Raw genomic sequence first — 17,510 nt, 5'->3', positions numbered from 1 at the left:
AAAATATTAAAGCAAAAGCTAAATGTAAAATCAAATGCATGAAGGTTTTCAAGCAAGAAAATCGTGTGCATAAAGATTAAGATTACTGTCTAAATAATAATGAAATAACTCTAAAGCGAGCTATGTATTGTCTTTGCCCTAATGGCATATATATAAAATGATTTACAAAAAATAATGGGACACAGCCCATGATTCCACACTTATAGAGCTGGCACCTTCTCCCCAGCCGCTTTTGATGCTCATGCGGTCTCCTCGGCCTCGAGCCTGGTGTCTTCCTCATCAAGGCGAGCCTGCCATCTATCGACGAACTCGGCCTCCAAAGTGTCTAGGAAGCTTGTATCAAGCTCGTGGTTGTTCACCCAGATTCGATACATTTCCATGTCAACGGCATGATCCTTCTTAGCCTTGAACTCCTCCAAGAGGCGAGCCTTCTCACCTTCGATGATGTCGAAGGTGGCTGCCTTTTCTCCCTCAAGCTTGGAATTTAGCTCCTAAAGTTCCTTGATTCTGAAGTCCTTCTCCTTGATATCAGAGTCCTTGGCCTCCAGCTTTGATTTGAGTTTAGATATCTTTGACGTCGTAACCTTGAGCTCGTCTGCGAGCTTTAACTGAAGGTTCTTCGCCTCCTAAGCGTAGGCTTGGCTCGCGTAAATGTCGTTGTTCAACTTAAAGTTAAGTTGAGCAAACGCGGTGAAAGCCTGTACACATAAACAAAAATGGGTTATTAAACATACAGGATAAGTTCGTATAAGCAATGTTACAGAGTAAAAGGACTTAACGAGGTGAAGAGCTCACTACCCTTGTCATAGAGGGTGTTGTTGTCATGGCAGAAGGTGAGGAACTGCCATTGAGGAGCGCCAAGGTTGATGAGACTTTGGCTGACTCGAGATAAAATATCTGAGCCCATACTGACTCCATGTGTCCCCACAGCATTATTGATCACATATTTAGGGATGTGGGTCGAAACTGACAACAGTCGTTCCCGTGTAGGGACCCGTTTCCTTGGGGTCGGAGTAGTTCGTTGGGAAACCTGGACTTCAGAAAGAGGCGGGGGGTGTGAGACCTCGGCAGATACCCTGACCTCAGGGCCTGCAGCAGCAGCAGCTTGGCTCAGGCCTTGGGAGTCCGGGGTTGGAGGAGTCACCTCGGCTCTTTTTTGGATCTTTGAGGGGAGCCCCCCTCTCCGCAACGCCTTCTGACGCTTACTCACCTTCACCCCCGTAGGACGGTTCAGTACGTTGTCCAAGTCGGACTCCATGTCACCTGAAAATACACAATTTACACATTAGTGATCGAGCCTAAACTACAAAAAGAAGCAAGACTAAGATCAAAAGAAACCTAACTGGTACTCTCTATCGAGCTTGTGCTCGGCAACCAAGAAATTCCCCTATCTTTAGAGGATGCTTGGGGAGTCCCTTCTCTATATGTAGGAGACAGCCTCGAAAGGTCTCTATAAACATTGGTCCTGTATTGAACGGCGACCCCATCCCAAACCTTGTTTAAACTATACATGGTTTGGTACTGACCTAACCAGCTATCGAACCTACGTACCCTCTCATCTACCCAGGAACAAACATAAAAGTTATCCCTAGGATCTAGAAAGAGGATCAGTGTGTCGGGCTTGTGCTTAAGCAAAGAATGGGACCACATATTGGAGCTAAGTATTACTTTACCTCCGCCACCCGAGCTCGAGGCCTCGTCCTGGGCTTCATTTCCTGAGGCAGGCTGATCATGACGGCGAGCCACATAGGGACAGGCTCATGAGCTCGAAGACCTCCGTCTCGAGGGAAGTCTCTTAGTGGGAAGTGGCATGTGGTCCCACTTGAAGTACTTGCAGTAGGCAGAGTTATCTGTAGACTGGTCTTGCTCCAAGAGGCCACAGGCTCGGAGCCACTCTTCATGAAGAAGATAAGATAAAGAACGCCGACCATAGGGTAGTTGGAGCAGAGTTTCCTTATGTTCCACCATCGACTCCGAGGGGGTGGGACGGTGATAGTTGGCTGAAGAAAAGGTTACATGTTATTATTCTGAGCCTAGTCATTAAACGAAAAGGAAATGGATAAGTGTGAGTACTTACGAATGCGTAGGAATGAATAGAATTTAGAAGGAGTGAGGCCATCCGTCTAGAAGAATGGTTTGTCATATCCTCGAAATTTTTCTTCTCCTTCGAATAGCTCAACAAATAATAGAAGGCACCCCCTCCCCGAGCTCAAAAGGGGTTGCTTCTGAGACAGAAGAGATACAATATCTCTTGGGGTGAAGGTCCTCCCACTTCAGTTCATGGTACAGGGACTTGAGGGCGGAGAGAACCCTATATGAATTGGTTTGGAGTTGGAATGGGGTGAGCCCAATAAAATCTAGAACATCCTTAAAATAGGATTTTAGGGGAAGCAGGGCCCCTGCCTTCATGTACTCGCGACTCCAAGCTACAAGCTTAATCTTGCTGTCAGGGTTGCCATCACCTTGGGCGAAGCAACTCCGCTCGTTCGGAGTTGCAGGTCGACACATCAGTGTGCCGGAAAGTTTCAGGTCGTGGCAAGCTAGTATCTCAAAAATTTGACCCGTTGAGGTGAATGAGCTCCAATAGTGCTCAATCTAAAAAAAAACCCCTTGCAGGGTGGGAACGGATGCAGCTTGAAAGGTGGAAGGATGGTTCAAAGGGCCCTCCATCAGTGAGAAGGAAAGTGCACCAGGCTCGTAAGCAATGGTGACTTTGAGTTTGGGATCGAGCGGGATAGGTCTGATCTCGGGGTCAGGATCTGGATAAATCGTGACTTGGAGTATCTTCCTTTTTCTTTCTTCGACCTCGTCAATCTGATGTCGGAAACGGTCTCGAATGTCCTCTTGTTCGCACATCTCATGGTGCTCGCGTATCAACTGCTGGTTCCGAGTGAAGGGAGACTCCGGACTAGGAGTTGATGGAGAGTAAGGAATTGCAAGCACTGACCCCCACCGATTCTCAAAGTTCTGTGACATCTAATAAGAAAGAAAATGGTGAGGGCCAGTCATCCAAGAAATGACAGAGTATAATCTTGGTGATTTGAGCTCGAAAGCACAAGATCATGGAGCAAACTCAATCAAGACCGAGGTCTTGAGAGGATAAATCAAGTTCGAGATGGAACCCCGAACTATTGTAAAGTTCGGGCTTCGAGCGTGTACTTAACACGAGAGTGGGGAAGTTTGGATTCATTTTAAGGATCCCAGATTTTCAGGGATAAAGCTTACGGTTACCCAAAAAGGTGATAGATTTGGGATTTGTGCAGTTAAAAACCCTAATTCAGAACCTTCATTTCTTGGCTTACACGATACGCTATTATTCGAAAAATCCTATCTTTGCATTTTTTGCACTGAGTTTGGGTTTGGAATCCATGATCGAATTTTTTTTTATCTTAATTTTATGTAGTATCAACTAAACAATATTGCTAAGGCTACTGACTAGTGCATATGTTCATACGAAAAGAAAGTACATAAAAATGCATGAAGAAATAAAGATTGAGAAATCAAGAAATGAAACTTACACACAAAAGCTTGCGGGTACAACGACGTAATCGACTGAAGGACGGGTTGCAAGGATGATCTCACAAAGTCAAAAATGCTGAGGTTGCTTTGGAGAACATGCAAAGAAGAATAGAGAGTTTTGGCTCTGGTTTTTTCTTGGTCTTTAAAAGCCGAAATGGAAAATGTGTTGAGGAAGATGAAGTGGGCTTATTTATAGACCCCATAAAATCAAGGGCCATAGTGACCTGGACCGTTGGTTTAATTTGGGAACTGATCTGACGGCCGGGGTACAAATATGATAGTGGCGGCAAAAAGCTGAAACACGAAAAGACGTGGGCAGATGAAAAGAATACTCGAGTACTCTAACTGCGCAATCTGTGGCTAACGCGTGTTCACGCTCGAGTGTGGTGGGTGGCTCGATTTACGAAAGTAGCAGTTCAAAAGTTTCCTTCTCATAGGATTCGAACTGATACTTTTGAGGAGGCAAAATGTTACACCCAAATTTCGAGAATAGAAATTTTGATCTCAAAAGTCCGGCTCGTAAGATGCTAGCTCGAAATAAGCCAAGTCATCATAATCAGCTTTAATGAAAATACCAAAGATAGTCTCGCTAAGCAGTAAATGCGACAACATTGGTGAGCTCGTAAACTACGTGGTCTCGGAGGAGTTCCAAGGTTATAAGCTAGGCTCGAAGCCACAATGGTAATAGTTCAACACTTGAATAAATCTCCTGATTCGTTTTCTGCCATCAAACCAGACGGTTCGAGCTCGAGGATTGTGAGCTCAAAGAGGATGATCACGACAACGCTACTTGTTAAGAACATAGGCGAACCGAGGTATTGAGCTCGTGATGGGTGAACGGTCTCAAAGGCGTGAGAGTCTAGTGTCCAAGCTCGTAAGCTGCGTGTGAACATGTTTATTGTTATAAAATCCCTATGTTTAAGGGACCAGATGTAATCTGTTATTAAATCCCAAATATCATAAGATTTATACTCGAACATGATAACCATACGCGTTTATTTGCATTTATTTAATTGATTTATATCATAACTCCCCGAAATCTGAGGGGAGATATTCGGTAAACCACTCTATAAATAGAGTGGAAGAATTCATTTTAAAAGAGAGAGAAATTTGTATTGGCAAGACTCTGTAAAATTTCTTCCATAAAGCTTTGAGAGAATTCCATAAAGCGAATAACATAGACTCGTGAACTAGGCAGATTTTAACTGCTGAACCACGTAAAAATCATGTCTATTATTACTTGTTTCCTCTGGTATTTTGTTTAATTGCTCTTTATTTCTAAGTTGACGAAAAACGGCGTCAACATCCTTGATACACATCGATGTCACTCGATGTAATTCATAAAAAGTGCATAAATTTTCACTTTGGTGTCCGTTTGAGGTAATTTTTTTTTTGAATTTGGATATTTTTTTGAGATATACACGTCTGAGATGTGTACATATACATTTGGGAAGTTGAAAGCTTGAAAACAACCCAAATTTCAAAACAATACCCCTATATTTTCAATGTTTGGTATATTTTTAACCTTTGAACTTCCCAATTGTGTGTGTACACATCTCAGATGTGTAGATCACAAAAAAAATACTCAAATTAAAAAAAATCACCTCAAACGGATACCCGAGTGGAAAGTTATACACTTTTTATGAATTTTATCGAGTCTCATCGATGCGTATTGAGGTGGCATCGAGGTGTGTCAAGGCAGATGATTTTTTTTCATGAAAATCATGATTTTTAAGGGCTCATCGAGCTGGGCATCGAGATACATCGAGGTATATTGAGGTATATCGAGTTTTCTACAAATTTTTACGTTTTAGATCTAAAAAATTGGAAAAAAAAAACAAAAAAAACATGTCCAGATCTATTCTAAATGCATAAATTAGTATCTTAATTGAACTTTTAGTGGGTTTATGTTTTATATCATGAAAAACTATCATGAGGTATTTTATTTTAGTCTCCAATGATACTTTAAGAGAGAATAAAAAAACAGAGGAGGATGTGAAAGTTGTGGATGTTTTTTTCAAAGAAATTTGGTAGTGATTATGATTTGGTGGTGGCTGCCATGACTCTACAAAGAATTTGAACCAAGAGAGAGGGAGAAGAGAGAGAGAGAAGAGAGGTGGAGGCTAAAAGAATAAAAATAGTATTTTTGGAAATCAAACAAATAGTAGCATTATTTTGCAATGTTGATATAAGATGACACTTTTTGGAAATATGAATCCACACTACGGATAAATACCCAAATTTCCCTTTTGTATTGGCTATTACATATTCTACTCTACACCCTACCACACACAATAATAGGAAAAAACCCCAAGTGTATCTCATTCATTTAATATTGTTGAGGTCTTCACTGCTTAATCAAAAACACATACATGCCTCTCTAAATTGTCCCCACCTCATCTACACTTTCCATCTCTCTTTTTCACGATACTCGCCTCACGAACATCGGACCACGAACGCATAAGCTCCTTAAATACAAGATTATTTTCTTAATAGCACATAATCAAATAATTCAATTATTAACTAGATTGGATTGGATATTGAAGCTAAATTAGATTGGATTGAATGATGATTTTTAACCTTCAACCTTTAAATATATTAGATTGATTAGATGTAAAAAACTTGGAATAGATTGGATGGGATGATTGGCCTTAAATCTAATTACTAATTGGAAATTAGATTAGACTAGATGTTGAAGTTATATTGGATTTGATTGGATAATGATTTCTAACATACAACATTTAATTGAATTAGATTGGTTAGGTGTAAAAAACTTTGATGTTCACCCCTAAACTAGGGCAGAAAGAAAGAAAAAAAAGGCTAAGTCTATGAAAAGCAAAAACGACATCGTACGTTAGAATCGTCCGATATTTATTTGGGCGGTAAGCCGTTGAAGTAAGTAACGTCCGCATAAAACGATCTTCGAAACGACAGTCTCAGACATACAGACTGTGCAACCATATTCTCCTTTCCATCTATCATGACCGCATGCTTCTCTTACTCTCTCACTCTTCCCTCCATTACCACTAACCATTTCTCTCTTCCATGGCCTCCTTTAAACCCTAGTCGCTTAATTTCCCCTATTTTCCTCAGGAAAGCCTCCACTGATTCGCCTAGATTCTTCCCCAGAGTTCTCCAACAAGGTCCGGGCCTTGTTTCACCGGAAGACCTTTCTTTGCCCCTCAGCCCACCGGTTGAAACCACCGCTGAAGAAAACGAGGAGGCTCTTGGGGTTTATGATGGAATCGCGGAAGAGGATACTATATCTGATGATAAAGCCCCAAGTTCTTCGACTAGAGTTAAGAAGAAGACAGAGGAAGATGACGATTTCGATAATAGGTTTAAGCTTCGGAATGGAAGAGAGGTCAGTTTCTTTTTTATCGTTATGCGCGATTGCCTAGGGGAGAAAGAAAAAGAAAAGCAAAGAAAACTGCTTCTGTTATATTATGGATGAATCATGTAGATTAGAGATTCCTGGTGGAGTAAAACCAGTGGTAGTCTGGTAGAAACTAAGTTTCACTCAAAACGGTTGATTAATATTAACAATGTTGGGCAATCCAGAGTACTATTTAGTTACACTATTAGGAGAAGAGCAAAGGCGTATTTCAGAAATTTTTAAGAGAAGTTGCAAGTTTTATTTATGTGGAGACTTCACGCTGACAGTTAGTGATAGAATTTGAGTGAACTTGTTCATTGTTATGATTTTTTATCTTGAATTCTTACCTTCTCAGAGTGAACTCTCAGTGGAAGAGAAGTAACGAAACTTATTTTCTTTCAGGTTTTTGAAGAAAAAGCGTACCTTGTTGGTGTCGAGCGCAAAGGTGATACAGAGTACTCCTTTGGTATAGAGGAGTCATTGAAGGAATTGGCCCAGTTGGCAGACACCGCAGGGCTTATGGTTGTTGGTTCCACGTATCAAAAGCAAGTATCTGAACTCTAGTATAGCTGTTGTTGTTATGTTCAGAATACTGGTCGTTTTCACATAATTGTGTGTGCCAGGATACTGATAATGGTCCTTGTGGTTATATCTTTTTTTTTTTTTTCACTATTCAGGTTAGCTTCTCCAAACCCGAGGACATACATTGGATCTGGCAAGGTGGCAGAAATTAAGAGTGCTATTCATGCCTTGGACACTGAGACTGTAATATTTGATGATGAGCTTTCAGCAGGGTAAGAACAGTATTCTTAATCTGGAAATTCTGTGTATTTACATCATTGTTAGTTGTTATGCAAATGGTAATTGTACCTAACCAGGTTCAAAAAATTTGAGAAATTGGGATCTTTGATTTAAGATTATTGAAATTTTATCTATAATAGCTTTGATTTTATAGGAAATTAGTTTCAGCATTCAGCTTGATGCTGCACTTCTTATTCTGATCTTTTCTGGAACTAGCATGGATTTTTGTTCATTTTGTTTTCCTGGAATACTTCAACTAACTTTTGACTATGCTTTATGTAGGTAAATATTTATGTAAGAAAAAAAATTTCTTATTTTTTTAGTGTTATCTTAACAGACAATTGCGCAATTTGGAAAAGTGTTTTGGTGGAGATGTAAGAGTTTGTGATCGCACTGCCCTCATTCTGGATATTTTTAACCAGCGTGCAGCAACACATGAAGCAGCTTTGCAGGTGGATAAATAAATATCCTTTTAATTAGTTTTGATAAGATATTTGCATATGAAATCTATGCCAACAACTTGGCATGATAGAATCTCCAGTTTAATCTTGGAGTCATGTTGGTATAATCTTTTTCTTCTTTTTTTGGGGGGGATCCCATCTGTAAAAAAGAAAAATTAAAATTATAAAAAGATGCTGGCAACTGCTCTACGCTGATGTGTGAGAATTGAAAAGTGAAATCATTTACAATGTTTTTGCATGACTTAAATAATCTTTCAGGTAGCATTGGCACAAATGGAATACCAATTACCTCGATTAACAAAAATGTGGACTCATCTTGAGCGTCAAGCAGGAGGGAAGGTGAAGGGAATGGGAGAGAAACAAATTGAAGTGGACAAACGTATCTTACGCACTCAAGTAAGTACCTTTGAAGGAGTTGCGAGCAATCCCTTGCATAGAATAGGATAAGTAAATCAGCCTTATGCTAGTCCTGCCTACTGACAAATATTTACTACAAAATAGTTTATACCTTCAAGATGCTTCTGTTATAAGTTACAACATTCGTTTTTTCCATATATGTATATATATAATTTTTTTAAGCTCGTTTGGATGGTTAGATTGGTGTGCTCAAGAAGGAGCTGGAATCTGTTAGAAAACATAGAAAGCAATACAGAACTCGACGAACTTCTGTACCTGTCCCAGTGGTGTCTTTGGTAAGCACGTGCACAAATAATTATGGGTAACAAAGTTTTCTTGTACCTGCGAATGTTTGTAGTCATCTAATGCTTTGCATAAGACTCTAGGTTGGTTACACAAATGCTGGAAAGAGTACGCTTCTAAATCAATTGACTGGAGCTAATGTACTTGCTGAGGACCGATTATTTGCAACTCTTGATCCAACTACTAGAAGGGTTCAGGTCAGTTACATCAGAAAGCTCTTGTTTCATCACATTACAAAGTGTTTTTATACGTCCAAAAAATGTATATGGGGAATAAGTGAAGCAAACTTTGATTTCCCTTGCAAGAATCAAGGGATACCTCTTGCCCCCTTTCTCCTGAAAATATGTATCTTTTAATCATCTATGAAAATTGAAGTACCCTATAATCTATAGCTTAGAATCACTTTAGCGGTTGGAATTTTTGTTGGTTGTACATTTAATAAAGATACTTGTTTCCAATGTCCCGCTTTTTAGACGAAGAATGGGAAAGAGTTTCTGCTCACAGACACTGTTGGTTTCATTCAAAAATTACCTACTACCCTGGTAAGATACTTTCTTGTGTAATGAATTTCCCATCATCATTTCTCTTTTCGGCTGCAATAAAATTCTCTTCTTTCAGGTTGCTGCTTTTAGAGCAACACTAGAGGAGATAACAGAATCATCGTTGTTAGTGCATGTGGTGGACATCAGGTACACTTTTGAAAAATTGTCAAAAAGACATATTTCAGATGACAGTTTATAACTTATTAGTTTTTGCTATCAACTCCAGCCATCCCTTAGCCCAACAACAAATAGATGCTGTGGACAAAGTTCTATCAGATCTGGATGTCTCCTCAATTCCAAAATTGATTGTTTGGAACAAGGTATAATGATGTTTAAAATATATGTAGTTTCATGTTCGGTGAAATGTGCCAAACCCCATTTCTTTTCGGAAACTAGAGAATACCCAATATTTGAAAGATATACTTTACTTGGATTACATTTAAAATATATGATGTCTCGCTATTGACTTGAATTTGCAATGCCTACACTGCCTAGGCATTAGTATCTTTGCCCAAGGTCTTGGTTTGGCCTCTTAAGAGCACTATGGTGCTCTATTTCAGCGTCTAAGAAGTATTGGTATACCCAAAAATCTCCAAACTTCTCTAATTTAACCACTTTGCCAGTGTAACTTCCAACCTATAAACATGATCTCGAAAGCACACATTAAAATCTCACAAAAACTTTGCGGATCAATTAATACTAATCCTAAATGGTACTTAGTATTAGGATTGTAAAAGGCCACCTTTGACTTATGTGTACTCGAGGAAGGCAAAGGGGGAGCAGGCAGCCAAGGGAGTGAGCTGGTTGGGAGTTAGTTATGTGAGGAGTGTTAGCCTATGGGAGGGTACAGGGGAACTAGTTTGTACCTAAGAGGATTTGGAATAAGTTGGGGGGGAGGAGAGTTTAGCGAGGTGTGCAGAATTTGGTAGAATGTAATGGGAAAGAACTAAGCTCTCGAATTATTGGTTATTGAATACAAACTCCACTGATTTTTCTTCCATTTATCCTATTTGTTTTTACTGTTTTGTTACCATTGCAGGAATTACCATATCAATTGGTATCAGAGACTTTGACCCTCAATGGGCCCAAAGAAGGATTCACAAATAGAGGTGCTTGATGAAAGATTGGAGAGTTTCCAATCTGAATTTCGCACTGAGCTCACGGGAATCAGATCTGATTTCCAGCACCTTCCGCAAGAGATTGATTCGCTGAAATCGGAGTGGTGTCGATGCAGAAGAAGATGGACTTCTTGGTGGGGCATTTGACTCAAGGTTTGCAGATTCTGGGCAAGCCGTGCATGGAGACTACCGTCGCTAGCAACGAGCGTCAACGAAAGGCGATTGAGGCCTATATTACTTCAACGACAGCACGGACCTCGTCCGATCGCCAATCCACTCCACTTCAGCACCGGGAGGGAACACTTTGCCGTGTGTTGAACAGTGTTTTGGGAGGGATTACAGGCCACCAAGAATGGAGTTACCTCTGTTTTCTGGTGACAATCCAGATGGATGGGTATTTAGAGTGGAGCGCTATTTTCTTCTCAATCATTTGACAAAATCACAGATGTTAGAAGCAGCCATGATTGGCTTAGAGGGGGATGCTTTGACGTGGTTCCAGTGGGAGAACCAACGTTGGCCAATCACGTCGTGGGCAACATTGAAGAACTTGTTGCTGATGAGGTTTCGAGCCGTTCCGGTGGGTTCCACAGCGAAGAGTGGTTGTCCATCACCAGGAGTCATCGGTGAAGGAATACCGTGTTCGGTGGGAAGCTTTGGCCTCTCGGGATCATGGGGTACCTGAGCATATTCTGGAAGGAAGTTTTATTAAAGGCCTTAAGGATTACATTGAAGGAGCCCTACACATTCTGCAGCCCGTGGGCCTGGCCCAAATTATGGAAACAACCTTGAGAGTGGAGGAGGGTAGTCCATTGTTAGCAAAGGCCCAAACCACAAAAGCACCAGGCTCCAAGGTCACGCCTAGCCCAAGTCCTTGTATAGCCCTTTCCCCACCAAATCGGTGACTATGACGCCATCCATAACACCATCGTCGATGACACAGTACCAACCACGGGGAAGGCCATGACGACCACCAACCAACCACCTATGGAGAGGTTTTTGGAGGCGGAATACCAAGACAAGAAGGCTAGAGGGGTGTGTTTCAAATGCGACAAGAAGTTTCACCGAGGTCACCAATGTGAGCAAAATTTTTTGCAAGTAATGTTGATGTTGGATGAAGATGAGTCCCCTGGCAGTCTTGAATCTCCTCTCACACCAGGCTCCTCAAATGAGACCCTTGCTAGGAGACACTTGCTACGTTATCATTGAATTTCTTGATTGATATATCATCAGCTCATAAAATGAAATTGCAGGGAAGATAGGTGAGCAGCCAGTAACTGTTCTCATTGATAGTGGGGCAACCCATAACTTTATTTCGATGGATATAGTGACTGCGGTGCAACTGCCAATTACTGCTACAACTTGTTATGGGGTACTTTTAGGTACTGGTGGAAAAGTTAGAACTGAGGGAATTTGTGCTCAAGTGGAACTGGATTTGGGAGCATTACGAGTGGTCACTGATTTTCTACCACTTGAATTGAGCAAAGTGGATGTGATTTTGGGGATTAAATGGCTGGAAACATTGGGCAACATGCACGCTAATTGGCGAACCATGGTAATGAAGTTTGAAATGGGAGGCACTTGGGTGACCTTGCAAGGTGACCCGAGTTTGTGCAAGACTCAGATTTCTCTAAAGGCAATGATAAGAATGGTACAACAGGAGGGACAAGGCTATTGGGTTCATTTGGGAGCTCTTTCATTGGAAGAATAGGTAATTGGAATTCAGACCAAAGGGAATGTCATACCTGAGGAGTTCTCTTAATTGTTGCAGGAGTATGAATCCGTCTTTGAGATGCCACTCGGATTACCACCACTGAGGAATCGAGAGCACACTATTACATTTAGAGAAGGGGCTGGCCCCATTTCGGTAAGGCCATATCGCTATGCGCAAGTGCAAAAAAACGAGATTGAACGGTTGATGACGAAAATGTTAAGGGTTGGGATAGTTCGACAAAGCACAAGTCCGTTTTCTAGTCCAGTGTTGGTTAAAAAGAAAGATTGAAGTTGGCGGTTCTGCGTCGATTACCGAGCTCTAAATGGGGAAACGGTGGCCGATAAATTCTCTATTCCGGTCATCAATGAGTTGCACGGGGCAACAATTTTTTCCAAGTTAGATTTGAAGTCTGGGTATCATCAGATTAGAGTGGCTGCCAAAGACATCGAAAAGACAGCATTCCAAACTCATGAAGGACACTATGAGTTCCTCGTCATGCCCTTTGGCCTTACAAATGCCCCCGCGACGTTTCAAGCTCTCATGAACGAGATATTCTGTGATTACTTGCGCAAGTTCGTTTTAGTATTCTTTGATGATATTCTTGTGTACAATTCATCGTCTGAGGCACATAGAGATCATTTGAAGTTGGTGTTGGCAAGACTTCAACAACATAAGTTGTATGCCAACCACAAGAAATGTCTCTTTGCACAACCGTGTTTAGAGTATTTGGGCCATATCTTATCAGCAAAGGGTGTGTCGGCAGACCCAAGTAAGTTGGCAGCAATGGAGGAATGGCCCGTGCCTAAGTCGTTAAGGGAATTAAGGGGATTTCTAGGCCTACGGGCTATTACAGCAAGTTTGTGAAGGGATACGGTGCCATTGCAAGACTGTTAATGGACCAGCTTCGTAAGGTTGCTTTTGGGTGGAATACCGAAGCCCAAGAAGCATTTGAACACCTTAAGAAGGCCATGTGTTCTGTTTCCGTCTTGGCACTACCAGATTTTACAGCTACGTTTGTTTTTGGAAGCGGATGCTTCGGGGTTCGGTCTGGGTGTTGTCCCAATGCAACGTCCTATTGCTTTTTTCAGCCAAGTTCTATCGTCGCGTGCTCGTACTAAGTCGGTCTACGAAAGGGAATTGATGGCAATTGATTTGGACTTATTTGTTGGGAAGGAGGTTTCTAGTACGTACGGACCAAAGAAGTTTAATATATTTGTTGGAGCAATGGTTAGTGGCTACCGAGCATCAAAAATGGCTGAGCAAATTGTTGGGAAACAATTTTGAGATCCAATACAGACTAGGTTTGGAAAATAAAGCTGCTGTTGCCTTATCTCGCATGCACCAAGCCTCTTTAGCCATTATTTCGGCACCTACAGTGTTTTCAATCCCACACCTTGTGGCACATGTGGCTGGGGACCCTGATTTATCAAGAATATTTAAGGAGGTGCAGCTGGGAAGAGCAAACAAAGGGTACACGTACAACCAGTGCCTGAAGTTCAAAGGCTGCTTAGTTTTGCCATCTTCATCGCCATTTATACCGATGTTACTAAGGGAGTATCATGCAAGTAATGAGGAGGAGGAGGGCATTCGGGTGTCTTTAAAACATTTCAAAGGATAGCTGCAGACCTTTATTGGCACGGGATGAGAAAGATGTTAAAAAATGTCACTAAATGTGCAATATGTCAGCAAAATAAATACTTGGTACATTCACCTACAGGACTTTTGCAGCCACTGCCTATTCCGAAGATGATTTTGGAGGATATTTCGATTGATTTTATTGAGGGGCTGCCACATTCGAATGGGTTTGACTCGATTTTTGTAGTGGTGGATCACCTCACTAAATATGCACAGTTTGTACCTCTTTGCCGTCCTTTTTCAGCGACCACAGTGGCAGAGGTATTTGTTCGAGAGATAGTCAAGTTGCATGGATTACCTCGCTCGATTGTATCCGATCGGGACAAGATTTTTCTCAGCTTGTTTTGGAAAGAGTTATTCCGATTACAAGGCACGACTTTGAAGCATAGTACCGCATACCACCCACAGTCGTGAATCCCTGTCTTGAAACCCATCTTCGGTGTTTTGTAAGTTCCAAGCCAACTTAGTGGGTGAAATGGTTGCCTTGGGCCGAGTGCTGGTACAACACATCCTATCGTTCGTCAACGGGCAAGACACCATTCCAGGCATTGTATCACAGGGAACCTTCTCTAATCTTCTTTGAGGTGTCCAGTACCAATGCTTTTGCATTAGAACATACCCTCCAAGCCCGAGATGACATTCTTGACTTATTGAAGATGAACCTTCATCGAGCTCAACAGAAGATGAAAGCCCAAGCTGATCGAGAAAGGCGAGATATACAATTTTAGGTGGGTGATCTAGTTTATGTGAAGTTACGACCCTACAGGCAGAAATCGGTAGCTAAGCGTAAGAATGAGAAGTTAGCGCCGCGATTTTTTGGGCCATTTCCAGTGATAGCTCACATTGGTTCAGCAGCATATAAGCTCCAGCTACCTCCAGATTCTCGTTTTCACCCGGTGTTCCATGTCTTTATCCTTAGAGCTGCTCTTGGTCCCCACCAAGCTGCAACAACACTTTCGAAATATCTTACAGCGGAGATGGAGTGGAAATTAGAACCAGAAAAGTTGGACGTTCGTCCAGGTACGCACAAGCAACAACCACAGGCACTCATCAAATGGACTCACGTGCCAGATTTTGAAGCCACATGGGAGGATTTTAACATCATCCAGCAGCAGTTCCCTCACTTACACCTTGAGGACAAGGTGAAACTTTATTGATAGGCCACCTTTGACTTATGTGTATTCGAGGAAGGCAATGGGGGAGCAGGCAGCCAAGTCGGTATAAGGAGTGAGCTGGCTGGGAGTTAGTTATGTGATGAGTGTTAATCTATGGGAGGGTATAGGGGAACTAGTTTGTACCTAAGAGGATTTGGAATAAGTTGGGGGAGATGAGAGTTTAGCAATGTGTGCAGAATTTGGTAGAATGTAAAGGGAGAGAACCAAGCTCTCGAATTCTTGGTTATTGAATACAAACTCCATTGAATTTTCTTCCATGTATCCTATTTGTTGCTACGGTTTTGTTACCATTGCGGGAATTACCCTATCAGATTGGTTAAAAACAAAACCTAAAATGGTTTTACACATCGATGGGTGTGAAATTTGAGTTTGAGTTGTAGGCATTTAAAAATTGATTATTTGGGTCTAAAGTGGTACAACGAATTATCTAAACATCCCAAAAAGTTTGGGAACATTTGGAGGTATTTAAGGTTGACTTTGAGCAAGTTGACCAAGCCTAGCGCTGACGTGTCGCCTCCCAAGAGACGACGCGTTGTGCGCAGCCTTGAAGGCCATGTACATTACAATAGGCAACATGTCGCCTGTCTGTATTGCGACACGTTGCTTGGCCCTGTGCAGGCTGGGTGCATTTTGGCTCCAAATTTCATATTTCAAATGTCTTAATCCTATTAGTTAAAACTAATGTCAGTGCTTGCACTATTAATTTGATCATTTAGAGTTGTGAGGCTTTGATCATACTTCTCAACTCTCTCTAACCTTTCTAAGAAAGTAGTCAAGAAATGCAGAAATGCTTGTCTTGTGAATTATTAAAGACTTGTTCAATCCCGATTCCTTTTTTTTTAGAAAGAGCCTGTACCAAGGGCTAGGAAATAGATAATTTGGAAAGTCATACTCGTGCATAAGCCTTTTGGTGTTCTTCTACAAAGTTTGTGAGAATTCAAGTGTTCTTCTCAAGGGTTTTGTTGTTCTACGACTTAAGGACGTCTGGTTTTTGTTTTTCAGTTTCTCCATTAATTCTTTTCTTATTTTTGAGTTTATTGGATTGAATTTTTCGTTTGGAATCTTTCGAGAGTGGTGGTGTAGTCTCACCCTCCCAACACTTGGTTCAAGAGTAAAATTCACTCTCATTGATGATGTGTGAAATATAAGATACGTGAAATATGTAGATTTGGTAACTGGTCATACTTAATGCCTCGATTAAAAAAAAAATCAAGTCGAATTGGAAGGCGTATAGGCTGAGGATAATTGTATAAATAATGTCTGTACTATATTGCATCCAGCCACTTATAATTGTTCTGATGATATGAATGATGACAGGTTGATAAGGTTGCCAATCCTGAAAAGTTGAAGTTAGAAGCAGAGAAAAGAGGTGATATCGTATGTGTGTCTGCTTTGAATGGTGAAGGGTTGATTGAGTTCTGTAATGCGGTTCAGGATAGATTAAAGGTAGATTGCTTAACCCTGATGCCCTTGCAAAATTTTGACTTCGCTCTATAACTAAAAATTGGAGCGAGTGTTGCACTCAACAAAAAAATTCAAAGATTGATCTTTCGTTTGTGGTAATATACTAATATGATTTTTTTTGTTTTTTGTTTTTGCAACAGGATACTATGGTATGGATCGAAGCCTTGATCCCTTTTGACAAAGGGGAGCTTTTAAGTACCGTACATCAGGTTGGCATGGTAGAGAGAACTGTAAGTAACCATATGGTTTTGTCTGCGTGAGCTCTCGCTTTCTTCTGATCTGAACTTGGGATATCTTAATAGAAAGTCCTTTGTTTAATCCAAATATTTATTAATAAAAATTCACAGGAATACACGGAGAATGGGACATTAGTGAAGGCACACGTGCCTCTTCGATTTGCAAGGCTACTAACACCTATGAGGCAACACTCTATTACCTGATTTCAATGTTTTTCTTGAATGAGCACAAGTATGGGATGAGGTCTTAAATCGTTACTCGGCATACAAGTTCCTTAATTCGATTTGGCAGGTGAAAGAGAATATGTTCATTATATGACAGATTAATCTAATCTGACAGATGTAGCATAAGACACATATGTTCGTCCAAAGTAAATGGCTGTGGCTGTTTATCATTCTGTACATATGTTGTAATAATATTAATGTTTTTCAGTACCTGATCTCTCCAAATCATATGTAGTTGAATTTTGCATTACTATTTTTATAGAGGGCAAATGTTGTATTTATTTTGTTATATTTATATTTGTTTGAACTTATATGATATATATTTACATACATAAAAAGGGTGCAATCTTTATCTTTGAAGTAAAATTTGAAATACATTCTAGCTTGAAATTTTATAATATGAGCTGCATCAAATGTGGATGAAAAGATCATTTTCTAAAAAAGTAGGTTGCAATGACAATAGGTTGGGCATGACTACGCAATGATCCTATCTAATTAAATAAAATTCTACAAATACCTTACTCTATTACCCTATTATTTGGTAAGCC

At 40.8% G+C, this 17,510-nt stretch overlaps 1 protein-coding gene across 1 annotated transcript; it reads left to right on the top strand.

Moving 5' to 3' along the window:
• Positions 1-6,415: 6,415 nt before the first annotated feature.
• On the top strand, positions 6,416-17,243 carry LOC133807085 (uncharacterized). Its single transcript, XM_062245228.1, has 13 exons — positions 6,416-6,883; positions 7,298-7,440; positions 7,573-7,689; positions 8,034-8,148; positions 8,416-8,553; positions 8,754-8,849; positions 8,940-9,053; positions 9,330-9,398; positions 9,475-9,545; positions 9,625-9,718; positions 16,355-16,483; positions 16,642-16,731; positions 16,849-17,243. The coding sequence occupies exons 1-13, from the start codon at positions 6,500-6,502 to the stop codon at positions 16,939-16,941; spliced, it is 1,653 nt and encodes a 550-aa protein (XP_062101212.1). The 5' UTR covers positions 6,416-6,499; the 3' UTR covers positions 16,942-17,243.
• Positions 17,244-17,510: the final 267 nt, after the last annotated feature.

The sequence above is a fragment of the Humulus lupulus genome, chromosome X, assembly GCF_963169125.1.
Source record: "Humulus lupulus chromosome X, drHumLupu1.1, whole genome shotgun sequence".
NCBI lineage: Eukaryota > Viridiplantae > Streptophyta > Magnoliopsida > Rosales > Cannabaceae > Humulus > Humulus lupulus.
Note: the sequence above shows the minus strand (reverse complement) of the source record. Positions and strands in the feature narration are given on the sequence as shown.

What these genes read in the sequence shown, in the direction of transcription:
- LOC133807085 (XM_062245228.1), top strand. Translation starts at nt 6,500, where the DNA reads ATGACCGCATGCTTCTCTTACTCTCTCACTCTTCCCTCCATTACCACT. An exon ending in CAACTACTAGAAGGGTTCAG is followed by an intron (nt 9,054 to 9,329) that starts GTCAGTTACATC and finishes CCCGCTTTTTAG; the next exon opens with ACGAAGAATGGGAAAGAGTT. An exon ending in AATTGATTGTTTGGAACAAG is followed by an intron (nt 9,719 to 16,354) that starts GTATAATGATGT and finishes GAATGATGACAG; the next exon opens with GTTGATAAGGTTGCCAATCC.